Source organism: Tachypleus tridentatus, chromosome 7 (assembly GCF_004210375.1).
Source record: "Tachypleus tridentatus isolate NWPU-2018 chromosome 7, ASM421037v1, whole genome shotgun sequence".
Taxonomy (NCBI): domain Eukaryota; kingdom Metazoa; phylum Arthropoda; class Merostomata; order Xiphosura; family Limulidae; genus Tachypleus; species Tachypleus tridentatus.
The window spans coordinates 41,519,616-41,544,123 of NC_134831.1; the positions used below are offsets into that span (position 1 = coordinate 41,519,616).

The 24,508-nt window shown below is 35.3% G+C and overlaps 1 protein-coding gene across 2 annotated transcripts in view; it reads left to right on the forward strand.

The window, feature by feature from the left end:
* The window catches only part of LOC143255511 (NAD(+) hydrolase sarm1-like), a 125,623-nt gene that overhangs the window by 22,462 nt on the left and 78,653 nt on the right, over positions 1-24,508 (forward strand). The window contains exon 1 of one of the 2 annotated variants that reach the window (XM_076511290.1): positions 6,814-7,868. The exons of the other annotated variant lie outside the window; for it this stretch is intronic. Within the exon in view, the coding sequence (XP_076367405.1) occupies positions 7,812-7,868 (57 nt within the window). The 5' untranslated portion in view covers positions 6,814-7,811. Of the gene's footprint in view, positions 1-6,813; positions 7,869-24,508 lie in introns of those variants that run through there. 2 annotated transcript variants of the gene reach the window in all.

A 24,508-nucleotide genomic window follows, 5' to 3' on the forward strand; every position in this document is an offset into this window, starting at 1 on the left:
TTCTGCATATTTGTTTACTGGTCACACGGTTTTAATAATGATTATATATTATGTATGAAGTGCTTATGTTATCTTAAATTGTATCACTTATTTTCCACAATGCCAAATAATGAATTTTGTGTTATTTATATTTTTGAAAATACTAAATGTTTTAATATGTATATATGTTAAAATATTTAAATTTTATTTCATATTTTACCTCGCCCCATGACTAATAATTTAAAATAACATAAGACGTATTTTATTTCGTTTTAGTTGTTGGTGAAAATGTTTCAAAGTATTTATGCGTGAAAAAGTATAGACTAATTTGGTTGTTTGGTATTAAGCACAAAGCCTCCCAAAGGGCTATCTGTGTTCTGCCTACCACGGGTATCGAAACGCGGTTTCTAGCGGTACATGTCCGTAAACTATACACTGGTGGGCTAATTAGGTTTTGGCAAAATTATACATCTTGTTCTGATAATAATTTTGTTGTTGTTGTTTTGTTTTTCGAATTTCGCGCAAAGCTACACGAGGGCTATTTACGCTAGCCGTCCCTAATTTTGCAGAGTAAGAGGGATGGCAGACAACACCATCCACCGCCAACTCTTGAGCTACTCTTTTACCAACGCATAATGGGATTGACCGTCACATTATAACGCCTCCGTGGCTGAAAGGGCGAGCGTGTTTGGTGCGATGGGGATTCGAACCTGCGACCCTCGGATTACGAGTTGAATGGCTTAACCCATTTGGCCATGCCGGGCCTGTTTATTTAATAAAACTACACGAAAGTAAACAATACAGTCATGGTACTTATAATAGTGTACAGAGTATGAATGAATTGTGAGCATTCGGTGTATGACGTGTTTACGAGTTGAAATAAAATTACAGACACGAAAAATAAAACCCGTACAAAAGAAAAAGCAGCTAAAATGTGTTTAGCAGTCTGTGAAACAATTTAAATTAAATCAAGGTCTTACACATAGTAAATCTTGCATATTTATTATAATATAACACAGTATTGTTTTCTTTGTGATAATGACGTTCCGGTTTGGCTAGGTGGTTAGGGCGCTTGAATGGTAATCTGAAGATCGCGGATTCGAATCCCCGTCACACCAAACATGCTCGCCCTTTCAGCCACGGAGGCGCTATAATGATACGATCAATCCCACTATTCGTTGGTAAAAGAGTAGCTCCAGAGTTGGCGGTGGGTGGTGATGGTTAGCTGTATTCCATCTAGTCTTACACTGCTAAATTAGAGACGGCTAGCGCAAATAACCCTTGTGTAGCTTTGTGCGAAATTAAAAAAAAAACAATTTGTAAAACTGCTCACAATTTCTACCTGCCGCTGTCCCTAATTTTGTATTGACTATCAGAGGAGACGCAACTAAATGGCAGTACCCGCCGCCCCTTATGGATTACACTTCTTGTATCATAATATTGTTTATCCACGAACTACTGGTACGGCAAGCGTTTGTGATGGGTGCAGAGGGAGTTGCGACCCTCTGACTCTTGACAACAATACTTATCCACCAGCGCAACATCACGTTCAAACTTGAAACTATGAAATACATGTTTTTGCATTTAGTAGGTAGGTTTGGAACTAAGTACAAAGATACACAATTGGCTATCTGTGCTCTGCCCACTACGGATATTGACACCAGGTTTCTAGTGGTGCGAGTTCGTAGACATACCGCTGTACCACTAGGAGGCTTATACATTTAGAAAACATTACTATTGAAACTGAGTTATGCAGTATATACATATATGCGCGTGTATGTAATTTTACGTATTATAATTTGTCTCGGACAAGCCTCTAATTTATTGTGTTAAATATTACGATTTCAAACAGCCTGAAACTGAAATAAATATTAATTTGAACTTAGAAGTTAACTGAATGTCGATATGTATATCATATTTATCATGTCTGTCAACAAGACTGATACACACAATTTTCTTTCTTAACACAAATATATTTTAATATACAAATAGCAATACAATTTATAATAACGGTTATTACAAATAATGATTTATATACAAAAGTTTTACAAGCTACAAAGAATATTGAGTCTTCTATCTAATCCGGAACTTCCTTGATATCTTATTGAGGGTTCACGACAAACGAATTAATTCTGTGTTAATATCAGCATAGTTCATTTAAAGGGTTGCTATCTAGCTCTTCACTGATAACACGTGAGTTTTTCACCGCTGAAGTTATATAATGTCTTTGTAAAAGTACTGACATCCGATGTTAACCCGCTAAAGTTAAACAGCTTGTAATGTTCGAAATCTATAAACGTTCCCTGCCAAATATCTGTAGTTTCCCGTTAATAAGTGTTAATTACGGTTATAGCTTTCGAGGTTTATAACAACTGTAACAAATCAATAATATATATACTGTATGTCCTTTTACAATCGTTAGGCGATGTTCTATAAATTTCAACTACAGTAACAATACTGGCAGTCATTGGTGTTTACATATGCACACAGTCATTGTTGATTCTTACATTTGATAATCTTGTACAAATTTAGTAAATAGGTGGACATTTCGTAATACTCATTTAACAGAGTAAGGTACATACTAAATATATATTTAACTGAAACAAACAGCGATATTAAAATGAATATATAATTGTAACTCCGTTACAGTAATTATACCATGATATGAAGGAAAGCAATTAGTATTTAATTAAAACAAACTAGAGATATTTTCAATCGTTTATATATATATATAAGTTCAACTTTCAAAATCCAAAATATAATTCCTATAATTTCATCATTCAAGTTGATATTCACTTGTAAACGAGGAATGGCAACAATCGTGTCAATCTCTGTAAATTGTACATGAAAAACGTCGTTCGAACCTGTTCCTCTAGTCCAACATAAAAACTTCCTTATCATAAAACTCGTCTGATAGAACCGTTACAAATTTTCTTTCTCCTTCAAAAGCCGTTTGAAGGGCATATTTTCTAGAAAAAAAAAGTCCAACAGGATAACTTATATTTTGCAATATTTCATCAACATCTGCCATTTTAATGTAGTTTTGCTTATTTTGCAAATCATTGAGTGAATAAACACTTTGTCATCAGTGATTTCGAAAAAACTAACTTCCGTTCTTTCCACTGAAAGATAAAATGGTTAAAATTCATCATTCTCACTAGTTTTGTTTTTGTTGTGGCAAATTATACTTCTGGTTATCTGCTGCCACTTTTTTTATTTGGCACCATTATTACTTTTGACAATTTTGTTTGTTTTGAATTTCGCGCAAAGCTACTCGAGGGCTATCTGCGCTAGCCCTCCCTAATTTAGCAGTGTAAGACTAGAGGGAAGACAGCTAGTCATCACCACCCACTGTCAACTCTGGAGCTACCTTTTTACCAACGACTAGTGAGACTGACCGCCACATTATAACGCCCCCACGGGTGAAAGGGCGAGCAAAACACGCAATCTTACTGATGATCCGAGTTTTAATACCTGGAATTGTATGATTGAATTTAGCGAGCACTCTTACATCTGTATTATTCGTTTAGACATTGTCAATTCGTAGTTTCCAGTTTCTTTACGTGGTCACTTTAGTTAACAGTAACTCGTGCTATTTCTACTTACTTAACTGTTATAACGTTTTAATACAGAGATAATGAAAATCGGTTAGACAATAGTTGAAAATTTCTACGAAGACATTCAGTGTATAAAGTGTTGCTGTGTGTGTAAACATGTAATTTTAATGGCATTTCAAAGTAGTTGTATAAAAAAAAAAGTTTTGATCGGTTATTCCATTTATTCGTTTGATTTTTTTTTGTGATAAACGTACAGCTCCAAAATGGGCTACTTGTGCTGAGCCGGTGAGAGAGGGTGAGGGCTGTTATTCTGAAACTTGAATTAATAGTATACATTCCTTACAGCATAGCTTATAAAGGTATGTTTCGTGTTTTGTTTTGGTTAGAAACACTTCAATATTAAATCTAGGATTTATAAAACCTCTTTTAACAACACCGACAACTTGAAATGAACCTAATGACGTTTCTAACTCTTCGTTGATTGGTTGGAATGTAACTATATCCTTATATGACATGTGAATGTTTAAATTGGGTGTTGTTGTTGTTTTTTAATTCAGATGAAATCGTACAATGAGTCGCAGTTTATGGGAAGAAATTTTAGATAAAATCATTAATTATGTGAAATTCGGTGTTTGCCTGAAAATGGTTGTCCTAGCGAAGAGAACGTTGTATAAATAAAACATATTTTCTACAATTACGTGTAAAGTGTGATTTCTTTGAAGATACGATTGTCTTTTTGTTAATTGTAGCAACTTGTATACAGAGCGTAAGGTAAAATATCTACCATAACACCTTATACAGTGTACTTACTATTTAAGTTTCCCAAGGACAGTTCGTGACATCAGCATGTAGTTATCGCTGTTTATGACCATTTATTACCACCAGGTGAGGATCTATACTGTGCAGATGTGGCTATAGCGTGTGGTTAGGCCTGAAAACAAATACTTCCAAAAAGCTTCTTCTTGCGGGTGTTCCCGTAGGTTAGTAAAACTAGGAAATAAATTATTTTATACTTTAGTAAAATCTAGGACTAAGTCTTTGAATTCAAGTTATGTTAAAGTCGTCGTCGCTAAAATAGAAGTAGTCCGACCATTTTCGGGAAAAAAATTTAAGTCTCTGTCGCTTTCCCCTTTTCAGATTTAAGAAAAATCGTAATAAACATGATAAACTTACGCAGGTTTATTTAAAATGTCTTCATATGGCATTTAATAATCTCTGTTATAGTAATAATAATAAATGGTGCGGATTGGACGGCCTTGTTTATATCCCATATTATAACTTGGACGCTGAGAATCTTTTCGATTAGTGCAGCGTTCTTTTTATTTTTGTTTAATGCTTGTTTTTGTTTAAAACAAATTATCAGTAGTCAGAGATTTGGATTTAGTGTTTATAACACAGTCCTTTCTTTTGATTTTGTTTTATTTTACTTTAATGTTTAGTATTAATAGTCTCTCTATATATACCTATATGGTCCGGCATGGCCAGGTGGTTAAGGCACTCGACTCGTAATCTGAGGGTCACGGGTTCGAATCCCCGTCACAACAAACATGCTCGCCCTTTCAGCCGTGGGGGCGTTATAATATGATGGTCAATCCCACTGTTCGTCGGTAAAAAAAGTAGCCCAAGAGTTGAGGGTGAGTGGTGATGACTAGCTGTCCTCTCTCTAGTCTTATACTGCTAAATTAGGGACGGCTAGCGCAGATAGCCTTCGAATAGCCTTGCGCGAAATTCAAAACAAACAAACTGTGTGTGTATTGTATGTATTTTGATAATCTTGACATGTTCCATTAAAAAATATATACAGTGAATTGCGGTAGTTTTTTTTTTCTTTTCCTCCCTAGAGAACTTGCAAGCCAATATTTTTCTTACGCAACTTTTCTTTCGTATGAATAAAACAACGTAACCTGAGTTTGAACTTTGGTTTGATTTTAAAAGACATTCTGATTTCTTAACAGGTGCTGTATTAAGTTGTCATTTCTTACTTTATTAACTACTAAGGGCGAACTTTTGTGAAATGTAGGTAGGGTTACAGGTTCGAATCCCGTACAGATTCAGTTTTTACTCGTACAAAAAACCAATAAAATGTTTCAATTTAGTGTTCTAACCTTTAAACTATCACCATACTAAGTTTCGTTCCCCCATCTTCTAAAGTCAGTATTTCAGTACTTTTATCTGCTCGTGGTTTTACAGTCATATACATCCTATTGTTAAACTTTTTTTTATTCAAGCTGACATTAGGGGGGAGAAAGACAGTTTAAAATTGCTTCCCCAGTTTTTGTCCAAACGACATGACATATTAAAAAATAATTTTGTTATGAATCCGCAGTTGAAAATAGTCTACTAAAAAAACAACAAGTTTTTGAAATCAAACGTTAACGAATAGAAGCCCGTTAGCTGGCTTTTCTATACGGTTTATTTTTAAGGCTTACTGACAACACGTGCATTTCATTATTAGGTTATCCAAGTAAGATGTATACACATACCAGCAAGACCACCATTCCTGGTTAATTGAGACTTAATGATCAGAAATTATTTCCCCTCACCCCACCCCAGCGCAATGGCCTTGTAACGCACGTGCTTAGTTCGTCTTCGTATTAAAAGGAGGCTTGTTTGTGGTTAGCTGTAATTTTTTATTTAACTCACGTATGCTTCACTCGCCCCTTCCGCCAACAAACAGGTGTCTTACGTATTCAACGTTTTTTTGTTTGTTTTTTATGTAGATTTGAGTGTTTTATAATATTTTTTTGCTCATTCAAGAAAACTGATAAAATAACGACCGTTTTTTGGATTGATTGTAAAAGTATAATATTTATAATATAAGCCAACTTAAATAATAAGTTTAGAACATTAATGAGCGTTATATAGATTAAAGTATTATACAGTTTAGTTTGAGACATATTTATAAAAACTGCTTGTCTTTACTGTGATACCACAAGCGATTCTTCAGAGTAAGACAGAATTCTTCGAAGGCAGTCACCAATATGATAGCAGGTTGACTTAGAAGATAAATCGACAGGGGGCAGCACCTGCATGTTTTGAAGGCAGCTTTAACTGACATAATCAGCAGCGTTTCAATTGCTTTCAAGTTTGAACTTGTTAAGCTTAGAACGGCGTCAAGTTGTAGCTTTGTCTCGCAACTCTTATTTTTAACGACTTGTTGCAAAACATTGATATTAAAAGCGTGACGAATGCGACTCTTAATTGAAAAATGTGATTGGAGAAATGTTGGATCCATACACACATAACTTTTATAAATAACCTAGAACACGATCTACATGCAATGGAGTGTTTGTTCTTGCCTTATATGACAGTTATATAATACTGGACAGTAGACACTGGATTTTCAACAATGTAGTTAAGATTTCGTGTACAGGAATAAAGACAGAACAGGATCACAGTGGTTTTTTTAGAGAGATAACAGGATTAAAATTACATGTACAAGAATAAAGACAGAACAGGATTACAGTGGTTTTTGTAGAGAGATAATGTCCAAGCATATAGAAAATGAGTATAGAATAACTCTGGAAAATTTTCCTGTATAAATTATTAATACGATACGCGATATAAAGAAGACGAGAGGTTAAAAACATATTTACATATTAAATGTCGATGTTTTCTCGTGTGTTTGTATTTACAAACATACACAAACACAGAGTTTTTCGTGCATAAAAAAAGAAGATCCATGGAATTCGTTGTTGTTGTTTTTTAACTCTTACAAGCTTGTTTTGGAAAGGAAAGCCACGAGCGGAATAAATACGCTAAGTTCCACTGGAGAATGTGATTGTTGTAATTTTTGAAAAGCAATGACCTCTCGGACCTCCCTTTGTGTACCTCAGTCCCCAGCGAACACGAGATGCCAAGGGCGTCATCGAATAACATCAGGATATTGTATGTGACAAGAAGAAACCGGGCCAAGCACAGCTGTGCACACTGCATAGTAGCTGCTAGTGTAAGGCAGGGAAAAGCTATGCCTTGTCTTCAAAATAGCTTGAGTCACGTCACCAAAAATAGACCTACAAGAGGACGCGATCATCTTCAGCAACCTCTTCCAGTAGAAAAAGCTACCAGCACCAAGTCTCCAAGTGCTCCTTGCCTGTTCTTTTCAGTCGTGAAGGGATGATTGTTTTGGTAACAAGTGGCCTAGTCACTCGGGGCTTGTGACGTTCGCACACTAAAAACGAAACAGTAATGGTCTATCAAACTGGAAGAAATTAGAACCTGGGGATCAGGAGTTAATGAACATATTGTTCAAGTGAAAGTGTATAACTATACGCCATGGAAAGCAATCTTCCGCGAGAAGTAACCGTAGTGATTCGGACCATTCCCTACAAGGTAGGCCTAGTTTAAGGTTAATAGGCTGCGTTGAATGCTTTGTGATTCCAGACTTAGTTTAGTACTGATGTGATAAATTAGTATTATATAAAAAAACACATTAGGTATAATTAAAACGAGTGATTGTTTCTTGTGATGTGTTGTTGATGTTTGGAAACTAAATGGTGTAATGTGTTCAGTGCCTCTGATGTAGAGTGGTATTAGAAGTTAACAAAATGGTGTAATGTGAACAATACCTACGATGTAGAGTGGTATTAAGAGTGAACTAAATAATATAATGTGATCAGTGCCTCTGATGTAGAGTGGCATTAGTAGTAAACTAATGTTGTAATGTGATGTTAACGTCAGTACCTGATACTGATATAAGACTGCTAATTAATATAAGCAATTTCTCATTCTTAAACTAACAATTTGTTTGTATACCCTTTTTTCCCTCTTAAGATCTACGTATTGCATCATATTGAGTACTTTTATACGATTGGGTATTAAAGCAATTAAGAACTTAACAAAAAGGGGAGAGGGAACAAGAATATTTTTATTTTAAAAATACATAAACCCAAGTAATGATTAATGGTTTATTTGGCATATCGTCAACATTCCGTTAAAATTTGTCTGTGCCTCTTCCCCTGGTGGTTTAAAGATAAGTTTAAGAGCTCATAAAGCAAAAAAAAAATCGAAAGCGATATACGTGATGGACATAACGAAGATGCCCCCCCCCTCAACTGGCACAGCAGCATGTCTGCGGACTCACATTGCTAGTAATCGGGTTTTAATACCCGTGGTGAGCAGAGCACAGATAACTTACAGTGTAGCATTATGTTTAATTCCAAACAAACGAGCATAGCGAAGATAGACCATTGTGTAGCTTTACGATTAAAACGACAAAAACTTAGAAACCACGAAGCCAACAAAGTAATGGTGTCATAGAAACAAGTTGATGCGTATGATGAAAATGAGCATGAAAAGTCTTTTTCACGTGATACTTGTAAGACACTCGTTCGGTTGTAATGGTTCATATAGTCAAGAGAGAGAAAACGTAAGTTTACGTGTTACCATCAATATAATTTTCACATTTTGCAAATGGTTGCAATGTAAACAAATACGTGATTTTTTTCATTGTTGAAATAGTTGCAAACACACGTGTATACACATGCGCGTGCAATACATATATGAGCAACTCTTACAATATACTAGTCTTAATATGAGTAGAATACTGTTGTTGTTGTTTTGAATTATGTACAAAGCTACACAATGAGTTATCTCTGCTTTGCCCACAACGAGTATCTAAACACGGTTTTTAGCGGTATGAGCCCACAGACAAACAAACAGCTGTGCCACTGGGGGGGGGGGGAACGAACATACGCGTAATCATACCACTTTTAATTTTAAATAGACGACCGATGGGTCTACGTGGACGCCATCTGTTTTTGAAACTATTTTTTTTTCTTAACTATTTATGGGCTAAATTGATTTTGGGTCCTTGACACTGTTAGCAACATTGTCCCAAATAATATACAAATCAAACAAATATGAACAATACTCAATTATATAGAAACTGATTCCAGTAATTAGTGAATGGGCTTTCTATTTATTTTCTATAAAAATAATAGTTTTACATTTTTGTCAATTTTTCAACTAATATCTGTAACGGGCTACAATATGAAATCAGTCAATATATTGCATGTAGAAACCAGCGGTATTGAACGTTATTTAAATATATTCGCAATTTAAGAGTTAATTAACTCTATTGTTAGCCTAGCTTAGGTATGGAGGCCATTTCTGGCAAATAAATAAATTTGTAAAAGAAATAGTCATAGCTATAAGTTAGCTTCAAGAGGACGCATTTTCTTCTCTACGAACGTTATTGTCATCTACCAGGAATCGCATAACAATATTATTATGTAAATATTTGAAGTGAATATACAAGTGTTTCTTTCATTTGTATCACAAGTTTTTGAAAGCATGTATATTCACGTGCTCCCATGCGCTCGCACCGCCAATACCATCTGTAGCAAATCACAAAATTATAATGTTAAAACGAATAAAGCATGGAATACACCACATACAGGACAGACTAAGTGCCGGTGTAGATTACAGTACTTGATGGTGATATAAAACATGTTTCTAATAGACTAAAATATAGACTGTATATACCACATACATACAGGACAGACTGAGTGCTGGTGTAGGATACAGCACTTGATGGTGATATAAAACATGTTTCTAATAGACTAAAATATAGACTGTATATACCACATACATACAGGACAGACTGAGTGCTGGTGTAGATTACAGTACTTGATGGTGATATAAAACATGTTTCTAATAGACTAAAATATAGACCGTACATACCACATACATTCAGGACAGACTGAGTGCTGGTGTAGATTACAATACTTGATGGTGATATAAAACATGTTTCTAATAGACTAAAATATAGACTGTATATACCACATACATACAGGACAGACTGAGTGCTGGTGTAGACTACAGCACTTGATGGTGATATAAAACATGTTTCTAATAGACTAAAATATAGACCGTATATACCACATACATTCAGGACAGACTGAGTGCTGGTGTAGATTACAATACTTGATGGTGATATAAAACATGTTTCTAATAGACTAAAATATAGACTGTATATACCACATACATACAGGACAGACTGAGTGCTGGTGTAGATTACAGTACTTTATGGTGATATAAAACATGTTTCTAGTAGACTAAAATATAGACTGTATATACCATATACAGGACAGACTCAGTGCTAGTGTAGACTAGTGTATTTGATGGTGAAATGAAAAACGTGCTTACGAGCAGAGGAAGAAGTTTAGTGTTTTTGCTAGAATATATACATATATATCAAAATTATGAAGTAAAAGGATATGATGTATACTTATTGTTGAATACAAAATTGTGAGTACGTTGAAGATACAGTAAAACTACTGTATTCTGTTGTGTGTGTATTAAATTAAATATGCTACATAAATTAAGACGGTCTTCAGGATACAGGTTATAATGTGGGGTGTAAAATATTATCTAGTTTATGAGATGATAGCTAAAGTAGGACCGACATTGCGGTGAGGATACACCATCGATCAGTCTTAAACTCCCTTTACCAATATCACGTCAAGAATTTATGAAAAGTTAAGAGAGCGAGATGTGGGTGTTGAAACCGACGACGTTTTTCATCTGTACCACTCTTCATTATATATACAGTGTTTTTATATATACTTTGAAAGGTTAAACGTAGAATGTACTTTGTGAAAATAAGGGAATTAGATTTGAAAGCTTTTGACCTATAGGGTGGTGGTGATGTTGTGGACTTTAAAGTAGTTATCTCAAAATATATTTTTGAACTGGCAATCCCGTTTTGGACATTTTATCATCTGCGCTCTACAATCTGTTCGAAATTCTATATCATCTAGCCTATTCAGCTTTGTCTGTAACATTCGATTTTTTCTTTTCTTTTTTAACGTCACACTTGTGACCCTGCTAGAATTTGTCACAATCGCCAAGCTGAGGAACTAATGCTTTGAAATATTGGTCATTTAGAACAGTGATGGAAATTCAGAAGTATTAATAATTGAGAGTGTTCATGGAGATTTCAAAGTCATATAGTCATGTTTGTTTGGACTTGGGTTTTTGTTCATTCAAAATTGTCATCAAACATTGAATTCTTGAATGAGCTTTGTTCAATTTCGTGGATTGGGGGCGATAGAACTTCTTAGAGGTTAAAAACGGGTATCAAGTTCTGTAGCTTCGAAGTTTTCCCACGTTTGTAGGTTATTTTACACATTTTGAATAATGTACTTGTGAGATTGTTTCAAGAAATCTTCAATCACTACATGGGCAGCAAAGTCAGGTCAGGTTTTACATGGGCGGTATACTTGAAAGAACACATGCGTTAAAATGTTTTACTTTGACCCAGTTTTTTTATCCGTTCATGAAATATTGATTGATGTTCCTTAACGTGTTTTCAACTAACTGATTGCTTACACAGAGGTTTATATATATATATATATAATTCAAAAAGGACCTTATGAGAATTGCTAGCAGGTAAACTATTTATTCAGTTGATATCGAACTCGCTTTGCGTGAGAAGAGGTCCCATGTTCGAGTCTTCTTACGGGAAATATAAAAGTGAGATTGTCGCATTAGTAAAAAAAGCTACTTGTAGTAACCATGTGGGTAGGTCTTTATAACCATGTTAGGTATAGCCTGTATTAACACGAAACCACTTGCGATAGGATTTAAGTTAGCATATAACCATCTACAGAAGAACCTGTATTATCATGTAGCCACTTGAGATATGGTCTATATTAGCATATAACCATCTTGAGTATAATTTATGTTATTGTGAAACCATCTAAGTAGATTTACTTAATTGTAACCATGACGATAAAAAACGAGTACCTGAAGTGAACATCATTAACTCTAATGTTTTGTAATATAAAACGTTCTGGTTCAGAGATCTAAGTTACAGCCAGTACTTCAAATAATGCTATTTCGGTTTGATTTTCAGCTTTAACAGCTCTGTAATTTCATTGTAGAACTTGATTGTATCATTTGAGTATCAAGTTACAAATACAATCTGAACATAATGTTACCAGTCTTGCTGATACTATGTAACTGTTTATTGGAAATTCGCTTAGTATTTTTGTTTGGAATTAGGCACAAAGCTACATAGTTGGCTATCTGTGCTCTGCCCACCACGGGTATCGAAACCCGGTTTCTGACGGTGTGAGTCCGCAGGCATACCGCTGTGCTACTGGAGGGCGCTTCGTACTATTTCCTCCTACCTAACAACTACTGATGCCATTTAGATATTCATTACATATGTCGTACATACAACGTATTTATCGGAGTTACAATCACCATTCTTTATACTTCACTTGTAACTTTACAGTTATTGCTGGTACGGTTTGAAATAACGGTATGGCCAGGTGGGTTAAGGCGTTCGACTCGTAATCCGAGGGTCGCGGTTTCGAATCCCCATCACACCAAACATACTCGCCATTTCAGCCGTGGGGGCGTTATAATGTTACGGTCAGTCCCATTATTCGTTGATAAAAGAGTGGTCCAAGAGTTGGCGTTGGGCAGTGATGACTAGCTACCTTCCCTATAGTCTTACACAGCTAAATTAGGGACGGTTAGCGCAGATAGCTCTCGTGTAGCTTTGCGCGAAATTTAAAAACAAACAAACAATAATAATTGTCACAAGACACTGATATTAGACATATTTAAAACTACATTCTTAATGTCGTCCTTTAGGGATTTTCAAGAGTTAAAAGAGGGTATAATAGTAGTATTTCAACTTGCCATATTCCAACTACACTATATATGTCATATCCAATGTCGACAATACGTTTCGCTCAATCCAAATCTCTTTCGGTTGACTGGAATACGACAAACACAGTAACTGTCAGAACATTCTTTATAGGGGTGGTCCAAAATTATTTTTCCAGTGTTAAAATTTAATAGTTAACTAATTAAGGAAATAAGACCACGCAGTTTACAACACTCTGTAACCAAATTTTATAAAACTGTTTTTACTGACAAGTCAGTAGACTTTCAGCACGTCTAATCGATATTCGATTTCAGTCCACATATCTATTTTTACGGTAGTGATGCATCCATTATCCTAGTCTTTAGCTCCTTGTTTGCTATAGGTGTGCGATACAAGATATCCTTAACATACCCCTATACTTCTTTCTTATACTAGCATCTGTATTTACTCTGCACCACAGTCATTGGCTTGTTCTCTGCAAGCAAAACGACGCATTGAAGCTTTTCTGACACAACTGATATTTTACGGGATAAAAATACTCGATGGAGTAAAAAAAATACAACAACACAAAAACATAACAATAAAAACTTTTTAAGTTTGGCTACAAGATGTTGAAAAATTGTAAGGTAGAATTTCGTTATTTAATTATTAAATTTTAAAATAGGAAAGTCTGTGTTTTTCTTTTAGCAAAGCCGTATCGCGCTATCTGCTGTATCCACCAAGGGGAATCGAACCCCTGATTTTAGCGTTGTAAATCCGTAGACTTACCGCTGTAATAATGGGGGACAAGAAATCGTACCTGTGCTTGCCAGTAATGACATAAGAAAGATAATTTTGGATTATCTTGTATTTGTCATTTGATACAACAGCAGTTTTTACTGATGTTCTTAATTTATTGATGGTCTTAAAATGTGCGATAAAATTACTTAACCTGCAGTCCCCTAGTGGCCCAGCGGTATGTCTGCGGACTCGCACCTCTAGAAACCGGGTTTCGATATCTCTGGTGGACAGAGCACAGATAGCTCATTGTGTAGCTTTGTACTTAATTCCAAACAAACAGACAAACTTAACCTTCAGTCCCCCACCCCTTCCTCCCACTTTCCTTTTAATTTGTCTATTTTAGATCCTAAATCAGAGACGTGTAAAAATCGCATTTCTAATCCATCTTTTTGTCTTCCAAAAGTCATTGCCAAAGAGAACTTTCGTTTAACACCAGGTATAGAATAAGAGACATCTTTGACAGTTACTTTTCAGAAACAAAAAACTGAATCCGAAAGGAAGAGGAAAACAATTCTGCAGTTTAAGTTATTTTATCACAAATTTTAATCTGTTGGTTTCTAATGATTTGCCAACTGGATCAGCTTTACATAAAATTATTTATAAGAATTATTGCATAACAGGGGCATAAAGATCTGCTTAACCTTTTAAGGATCCTTTTACCTTATATGCAGTGCTTGCAAAATGTTATTTCATAGTGTACATTATCTTTTCAGTCCACTTTAAGATATTCCTTACTTTAAAAATCCACTTAATGAAATAGACTATGTTTTAGAAACACTTAGTGTTATCTATTAACTTCAAATGTCACTGTATTTATCTGTTTGTTTCAGATACTTGTGCACAGCTACACGAGGTCTATTTGCACAAGCAATCTGAAATTTTGAACTAATAGACTACTTAGTCAACGGCACCTAACGCCAACTTTTGGAATATTCTGATCTAGCAGTGGGAATTGACTGTCATTCTTATAACTAACCGCAGGCTCCGAAATGGGAAGCACAATTTTGCGGCAACGGAATGTGATCCGTATATTTCAGATGCATAGAATGGCACGCATACCGTTCGGATACATCTGCTTTCGGTTCTCTTTAATTTCGGATGTTACATCTTTTTGAATACCATTTACTAGTATCTATTTTAAATATCAGTTATTGGTATATACTATTCCTGAGTATCATTTAGTATCCACTTTGTAGAAGATAGTATCATACTACTTTTAGATATCACGTACTGTTTAATTTAAAATATCCCTCAGTTGTGTTTATAATCTTTTAATTGACACTTTGGGTTATCTCTTGTTTTTGAATGGTTTTTAGTTGTCTTTACGTACTTACACTTAGTATGTAGTCTATCCTGTGTCACCAGACACATTGGGCCATCCACTAACAATACTTTCTTCCATTCAGCGCCATCTTGTTCATTTCTTCTCATGTTATGGTTCTTTCGCGGATGTCTTTCTCAATACATTTTTTTCCATGTAAACTTTGGTCTCAGTAGTATCTACTGCCTGTATATGACACTTGGGATTATCCATTCTTTTTAAATAGCCTTTAGTAATATCTACCACCTATATGTCGGACTTTATAAGGTATATTTTCGACAGTTGTCACTTAAAGGCTTTTATTTATACTTCTTTTAGTATAAACATATACTGTGCCGTTGTTGTTGAGCTTAAGATTCTTCTACAGTAGGTGCCTGTGACTTGTTGGTGATAAATTCAACGATGAATGAATAGTACGTTATTTCCTTGTTTACAAAATTATATATATATATATATATATTCGAAATAAGTTAAAAGTATTTACAAAATCTCCTTACACTGTAGAGATCACAGAGATATCATATACATTATATGATTCTCTTCTTTTTTCTCAAAATTCCACTTCGGTCTTTTAGCTCTATCACTTTTTCAAAATTAAATTCATGTTGAACTTTTCATTTGGCTATGACTTTACTCTTTTCTGCTATTGTCTTTATTTGTCTACTATTTCCCGCTCATCTCATACCATTTATATGTTTATTACTAAATCGTCTGCTCACTATATTCCTGACATCAGTGAGTTAACAACCACAATTTTCAACAATAACTAAGCAATAATAAAATATTCATTCACAAAATAAACTGAGTAACAATACTACATTAATCAATCTTTTATATCATGACATAAACTCCTCTTCAAGAGAAATATTTACAGTATTTTTTACTATATACGAAGAATGTTTTAAGCTCACATACTAAGTTTTTTCATATAGTATACACCAACATTTACTGGTAGGGTTTCGAATGGGGTTTTTCTTTGACAGGATTCCTCGTCTTTATCTTGACCTTGTGTTGCCTGAGGTTCGTATTTCCTAATCTATCTGTATAATGACATAGTATATTTTATTTTTCTTTCCTTTTCATGTCAGTCAGTTTGACACTCGTGTTGACGTCCTGGTATGTCCCATCTCAACTCAGTACTCTTAGGCTTAGTAGGTCTTTATTTTCTATAGTGAAGTCACTGTCTTCGAATTTTCCTTCTGTGGCAGCCACACCTACCATGTCCATTTGTACATCAACATTTTCAGCCGTAAGGTCCTCTTCCCTCTTGAGGTACTTCTTCAACAGATTGGCATGATAGATCTTAGTTTTCCCATTCACATTCACCTCGTAGTCCATTCTTTTGAGTACCTGTACTTCAAAAGGCCCTTTCTATTGTAAGGTAAATATGCTGATTTGTGGGCAGTAAAATTAAAACCTTCTGTCCAACCTTTAAACATCGATGTTTTGCCTTCTTGTCAAAGAAATGCTTCTGACTGTCTTGAGCTGCACAAAGCTCTGTTGAGCGAATTGACAGGTCTCTTACGGTCGGTTTTTGAAGCCTAACACACACTGGTACGTGTTCCTTACTTCTGAATCTTCTTCTCTCGTCCATACCTCTTTCAGTATTTGCATTGGACCTTATACTGTTCTTCCATACACTAACTCAAAGGGTGAAAGTCCTGTACTTGCTTGTGAGACTTCTTGATAAGTAAATAATACTACCTGCAAATACCTGTCCCAATCACGTGGCCTTTTTTTAGCACATCTTCTTTAGCCTACTCATTAAAACTCCATTGACTCTTTCAGAAAGTCCATTACTTTCAGGACTGAACGAGGTAGTAAAGAACTGCCTAGTATTGCGTCAGTTCTGAAGTCAACTAGGTCCTTCTTTTACTTGGGACATCGTTTGGAAAGCCTACTCTGTAGAACACTTCCAGGAGAGCTTCTGCTACTCTCTACATCTCTATCTTCAACATTACTATTGCTTATGGATTATGTGACACATAGTTGACTAGTGTCAGCATATACGTGTTGCCCTTGTTAGAAACAGGTGCTAGTGCCTCAATAAAGTCCACAGCTATCTGATGAAAGGCTCTTCTTTGAGAGGCGTCTCATCCAATGGAGCTTTGACTACCTTTCTGTTAGGTATTGTCTTTTGGCAGATGTCACATGACCTGCAGAATCTACTTACATCTTCAATGACTCCCGGCAACTGGAATTACTGGTTAAGCCAACTTCATAATTTGAGTCCGATATTTTGTTGGTCTATGACCTGTTTAACTTCCTCAGTATAACTGCCTTGATAGATTCTGATCCTCCACAAGTGTTTTTTTTTTCCCCTTTGCCTTATGCTCGATTTCTTCTTGGCATTGCCCCAAAGTTTCTGCAATGAAGTGTTTGTTTTTTTCTGTGCTTCCATCAATTTCTGCAAATCTACATTTGGGATGTCGCCTTTTGATACTTGCAGGGGCTTAAAGTCTTATTTCTCTTCTTTTCTCGAACTTTCTCTGCTTCATTAATATTCTTTCTAGTTCCTTCAGATTTATATTACATGGTACGTTTCCTATTACTAAGTGTTTTCTTCATACATGTAGCTTCAAGATCTCCTACATAATATGAAGTATCCTCCTTCATTTTTGTTAGAGAAACTTTCTCAGTGTCCCATCGATTAGTACACACAGATCATCAGATACTAGACCGGTTCTCACTTTTATTTTGTTATAATCTATGCCCTCTTCTGATGTCATGCTTGCATATACTTGTAGGCCTTTTCCTGTGAGAAGTAGAATAAAATGTTGTCCAATCGCCTTTGCCCCACTTCTGACTTGGGGAGAATCTTGCATATTTATGTTCATCAAATTTGGGCAGCTTGGGTTGGCTGGTCCTGACTCCATTTCCATTCTTGGGTCCTTCTCCCTTCAATTGGGTAAGTTTTGCTATCTCGATTTGTCTTCTTATTCTCTCTATTTCTAGTTTCTCCACTCTCTCTTTCTTCTTTCTCAAATTTTAATTTCATTCTCTCTATTTCAGCTTTTAATTTTTCTCATTTTCTTCTTTCTCTCTTTGTGCTCTTATTTGTTCTCCCTCTATTTTCGTCTTTCCTTTCTATCATTTCTTTTTCTTTTAGTTTTTGTTGTTGTTTACCAGATTCTCGTAGATCACTGTCTTTTAACCTAAGACGTTCTCCTCCTACAAACTATTTATCAACATCACCTAACATGGTTATATTGAGTAATTATAATCTTTACAATATTTGCGCTACTATTACAGTTGTGTTTGCAGGCGTACTTATTTCTGCTGTCATTCACGTTTTCTTCTATCGCTGTTTACCGCTGTATAATCCTGGCTGTGGATCGCCAATTATTGGATGTTAAATGTATGTATTCGCCAATTGTCACTTAAAGGTTTTTATTTATACTTCTTTCAGTATAAATATATATTTTGTTGTTGTTGGGATTAGGATTCTTCTACAGTAGGTGTTTGTGACTCGTTGGCGATAAATTCAACAATACGTAATAAACAAGCACTCCCTTTATTTACAAAATAATATATATAAGAAAAAGTTAATCATATGTACAACAAATTATTTACGCTACAGAGATCATAGAGATATCGTAAACACTATTATGGTTCTCTTCTTCCTACCAAAAGACTACTTAGGCCTGTTCAGTTACTTTAGAATTTCATTTGACGAACCGAACTACCTTTCCCTATTTCTATCGCACTAGTATTCTGTGTATAATTCACTTACAATTGGCGGAAGTTATCCCAGTCGTACACTGCTCTTCCAGTAATCATTTGCTCTTCTTTCTTCAAAATATTCTCTGTTCCTTTTGTCAAAGTGCATTCAGACTGATTCAATTGCTTTAGAACCATGCTTTGATGGAATAAATGGCCATTCTTATCTCATTTTCTACTGTTAATCTTACTCTAACATATTAAACGTCAGGCTTATGTTACTTGTTAGGCCTATCGCTGCTAACGCAGTTAACTTACACGCCGAACTTTTCCTTGGTCGTGAGTTTACTCTCTTCTGCTACTGTCTGTCTGCTTTTTCCCGCTGGTCTCTTACTATTTATATGTTTATTATTAAATCGTCTGCTCGCCATATTATTGACATCAATGAGTTTCAAACACAACTTCCAACAACCGTCTGCTTTTATCTCTCTTATAAAAACAACAACTGCAACGAAACAATCATAAAATATCCATTCGCAAAATAAACTAAATAATAATATTTACACTAAACAGTCTTTTATGTCATGACATTGTATATGATACTTGGAGTTATCCATTTTTTAAATTACCTTTAATAGTATTTAATACCTGTATATGACACTTGGAGTTATCCATTCTTTTTTTAATGTCACTTGATGACTTATAGTACTTTTAAAGTACTTATTCCAGTCTTGGTGTACAAGAATTTCCCTATCTAGTTCTTCACAATTCAAAGTTGGCGTTGTAAGCTGCTTCTCAGGTTTAGTTCGACAGTGTTACCTTCACTCAGCTTATAGGAAAACTTTGATTTGTTTTAGCGGACTCTATCCATCACGGAGAATCAAACCCCGGATTTTAGCGTTATAAGTTTGTAATCTTACCACTGGGGGTCTTATGGACAGCTAATGAAAATGAAAAGTTCAGAAAAATCATTGCAATTAAACAAAGATAAACACTAGCGTGGACAACTGATAAAGATATCCGGATAGTACTCAGCTTAGAGTACTACTAAAGACATTTTATTTTTTTCTACTTACACATTTCTGAAAATATATTTCATTGTCATACTTGACAGATAAAAATTATGTTTCGTAAAAGAGGGAGCGTCTCTGATGTAAACTAACCAATTGCATAACGTACAAGTTAACTTCCGTGATGTGAATATTCTTCCCACAATATTTACTAGTGGAAGAGCATGTGACAGGAAGAGTCACAAAAACATTAAGCCGCGCGTGTGGAGGAAGAGAAAAACACATAAAAAGAGCAGTTTTAATGTTTTAAGGGATTTGTTTTTTTATCTGCCCCACTTCGTTTGTCTTCTGCACTTTCCCCTGTTTGTTAGAGAAACTCCCTTCCACTTAAGAACACCCCTTACTTTCCACACCCTTCCGTTATAACGAAGTAGGCTTTACCCTTGAAATATTATATATACGTGTACGTGAGTTACTTGTTCAGTCGTATGTTTGCATGGCTCCTTTTAAAAGTCTCGTTTATATCATCCTTAGAAATGTCACAGCATACCCTTGAAACAAGACGAAATGAAAGGGAATGTGGCCGAAGAAAAAAACAGTTATTTAACCTTTTTGTGTGGTGTTAAAATAGTCAATCTTTGCTGATGTATTTCCAACACAGCTGCCCTAGGTTTTCACGAGTTATTGTGATTGTAGCTGGATGTTGACGTAATGATACGGGGATGGAAAGTGCCCCTCACCTTATTGTTTTAGTGCACAGCTACACAGTGGGCTATATGCACACTGTCCATCAGGAGGAATCAAACCCTGGATTATAGCGTTAGAGGTCTTTTTAAATAACCTTCAGTAATACCTACTTTCTTGTATATGACACTTGGTGTTATCCATTCTTTTTTTTTTTTTTTGTATCGCTTGATGACTTACAGTAATGTGAAGCTTTATGAACCACAGATGTAGGCCAGTGTTCAAATATGGCTACTGCCCTGAAATCGTCATCTCGACAGGGCAACATTTCAGTAGGTGCTAGGTTAGTGGGTTAGTACTCCAACATTTAACCGAAGTAACAACTATAACAAATCCAAGTTAAACTCCCTTAACCCTAAAACTACAATGACTTGTTTTTCATATCGCTCACTATAGCTTTTAAGTAATTATTATATGCGTTTCTCTTTCTTTCTAGTTGAACACAAAGCTACAAAAAGGGCTATCTGTGCTCTTCCCACCACGGGTATGGTTTGTTTGTTTGTTTTTGAATTACTCGAGGGCTATCTGTGCGAGACTTTCCTAATTTAGGAATGTAAGACTAGAGGGAAGGCAGCTAGTCATCACTACCCACTGCCAACTCTTGGGCTACTCTTTTACTAACGAATAGTGGGATTGACCGTCACATTATAACGCCCCCACGGCTGAAAGGGCGAGCATGTTTGGTGCGACGGGGATGCGAACCCGCGACCCTCAGATTACGAGTCGCACGCCTTAACACCCTTGGCCATGCCGGGCCCCCAAGGATATGGAAACCTAGTTTCTAGTGTTGTAAGTTCGCATGCATACCATTGTGCCACCGAATGTCTTTTATATGCAAAGAAAAGAATGTCTGTCGGTGTTTGGGTAAGAAAAGTTCATACCCTGGAGGGTCAGGTTTTCTGTGACTTCTTCCTCCTCCCCGTACTTATGTTCTTGATGGATTGGTATTTATAACTGTAGAACTGAATATTATTTTAATCCTTTTCATGGCAATGTCCATGTATTGTGGCTTGTATACAGTGATTATTTTATTCTATCAGCAGAATGTCAAGTTTGTTGGTGGCATTTTTTTATTGTTTAATACATATACATATATGTATATATATTTTTATTATTATTATTATTTATTATTTATATTTAAAATATAAGTTAACTGGGGAGAGATATTTAGGACTAGCTTCATCATGTATGAGGTATCTGTCTAGTTCACATAGTAATTCGTTTTTCATCCAATTCTTATTAAAGTACATTATTGTACTATGTAGGAGTCTATCTGGTATGGTTGGTATGTTCGAGTATTTGTGTATGAACTGAGATGATATAGTTCTTGGAACTCTGTATGCAGTTGTGAGGAGTGTGTTTTGGATTGTTTGTAGTTTGGTTTTAATTATTTTATTGCTTACAGTTATCCATGATGGAGCTGCATAATCTATTACAGGTCTAATATATGTTTTATAGATTTTTAGTATGTTATCTGTAGATGCTTCACTGTTTTTACCAGTTAGACTACTAGCATAGTTAGTTCTTCGCCAAACTTTATTTTTAATTTCGTTCACATGATTGATCCAAGTTAGTTTTGAATCATAGGTCAGACCTAAAAATTTTGCCAATGGGGCAATCTGGAGTAGTGTGCCATTCATATATAATTCTGGCTGTTGTTTTTTGTGTTTTGTCAATTTCGTAAAGACTACGAGTTGTGTTTTTGCTGTGTTTATTTTTATTCTATATTTTTGACAGCATTCACTTATTCTATTTAGTTGCAGTTGTATGTTGGTGGCTGCTATTGTTGGTGTTGTGGCACTTTTCCAGACTGCCACATCATCTGCAAACTGTGAAGAGAATCCACGAGTTGGATCCCTCAGTGGCATATTGTTTACATACATGATGAAGAGTATAGGGTTAACCACCCCTCCCTGAGGGACACCAGCTTCAGGAGTAAAGTATTCAGAAAATGTTCCTTCAACATCTACTCTACACTTTCTATTTTCCAAAACGTTAGATAACCAGCGAATAATTCCTCGCTGTAGTTCCATTTCATTCATTCGGAACCTTAGACCATCGTGCCATACAGTGTCGAATACTTTCTCGATATCAAGGAAGTAAGCGACAGTGCATTTTTTTTTATTGAAGCTATTTATTATAGTTTCGGTTAATCTGATTAGGTGGTCTGTCGTTTGTCTAAATTTCCTGAATCCATTTTGTTCTTTTGGTAATTTTGATGTTATCTCCAAGAATGTGGAGAGTCTGTTACTGATTATTCTTTCAAGAATTTTGCCTAAACAGCTGGTCAGGCTGATTGGTTGGTAGCTATTAGGTTTATTCGCTGGATTTCCTTCCTTATGGAACATTAATATATTTGCAAGCTTCCAAGAAACTGGGATGTATCCTGAGGATAGAGATAAGTTAAAAAGTGAATTTAGGTGGTCAAACAATTTCGGAGTGCCCTTTTTTAGAAGGATAGCTTGTATTTCATCTTCACCTGGTGTTTTGTGTTTTGTGTTTTTATTGCTTCGAGTAGTTCGTGAAGGGATATTTCATTTGTTAGTAACGTGCTTGTATAATCTGTGTTGGGTCTTGTGTTTGTCTCAGTTATGTTTATTGGAAAAATTGGTTTAAATTGATGTTTATTGTTTAATATGTGATTAGTGACTTTATTGTATAAATATGTATCCATATCTGGATCAGTGTGAGTTTTAAAAGTATTTTGAAGTTGTTCTTTGAAAGCTTCGGCTATTTCTTTATTTGTGTGTGCTATAGTATTATTATTATTGTATTATTAACTAATCAGGTTTATTTGTTTTTAAATTTTCGCGCAAAACTATATGAAGGCTATTTGTGCGAGACTTCCCTAATTTAGGAATGTAAGACTAGAGGGAAGGCAGCTAGTCATCACTACCCACTACCAACTCTTGGGCTACTCTTTTACTAACGAATAGTGGGATTGACCGTCACGTTATAACGCTCCCACAGCTGAAAGGGCGAACATTTTTAGTGTGACATTCGGACCCATGACTCTCAGATTACGAGTAGAGTGCTCTAATAATCTGGCCATGCTGGGCCGAACTGCTCAGAAACGTTGGAAAGTCACTCAGTTTTTTATGTGAAGCACACAGAAACACCACATTGACAAATAGTACTACTTACTGTATTGACAGTATGTAAGTTTCAATTTATTTGTCTTGTATTTACAAGCAATTTTATACATACTTCTATGTATATATAAAGACGACAAAATGTATGGTTTGTTAGTACCCTCACCTCTCCGAGTCTATTAGACTAATCTCATCCAAAATTTGTATGTAAATAATATGAACTATGGGGAATGTCCTAAGATTAAGGAGTCAAAATTAAACTTAACCCTCTTTGTATTTAGTGAAACCTGCTGGTTAATTACTCCAAGCCTATTGAATCAATCGTAAGTGATATTAGCAGGTTGACGCTTTAGACAATGTTGAATATTCTAAAGGGATTCAAAAGTCAAAAAATGAAAGTTGCTGGATTATTTCTCAAACAACTATGCTTTTTTCATGGTTGATAAGATGTAGGGTGTTCAAGAGTGGGATCACATCAAAATATATATCTGTTGTTAGATGGAAAGTCAACTGCAAATGTTGTTTATAAAGAAGCTTTGTTATAATTTTAAAATTTTGAGATAAAGTTTATGTTTAAGTTATTACTTGTAAACATGTGGTTGCTGTTAAACTCACATTGTTTTAATTATATTTAAACACCTTGTCGTTCATAAACGTTAAACCCTCTTTATGAAAAGGAGAAAATATGATAGGTAAATCAGACAGCATTTTCAACAGTTGCGAATTTTAATCTTTTCAGC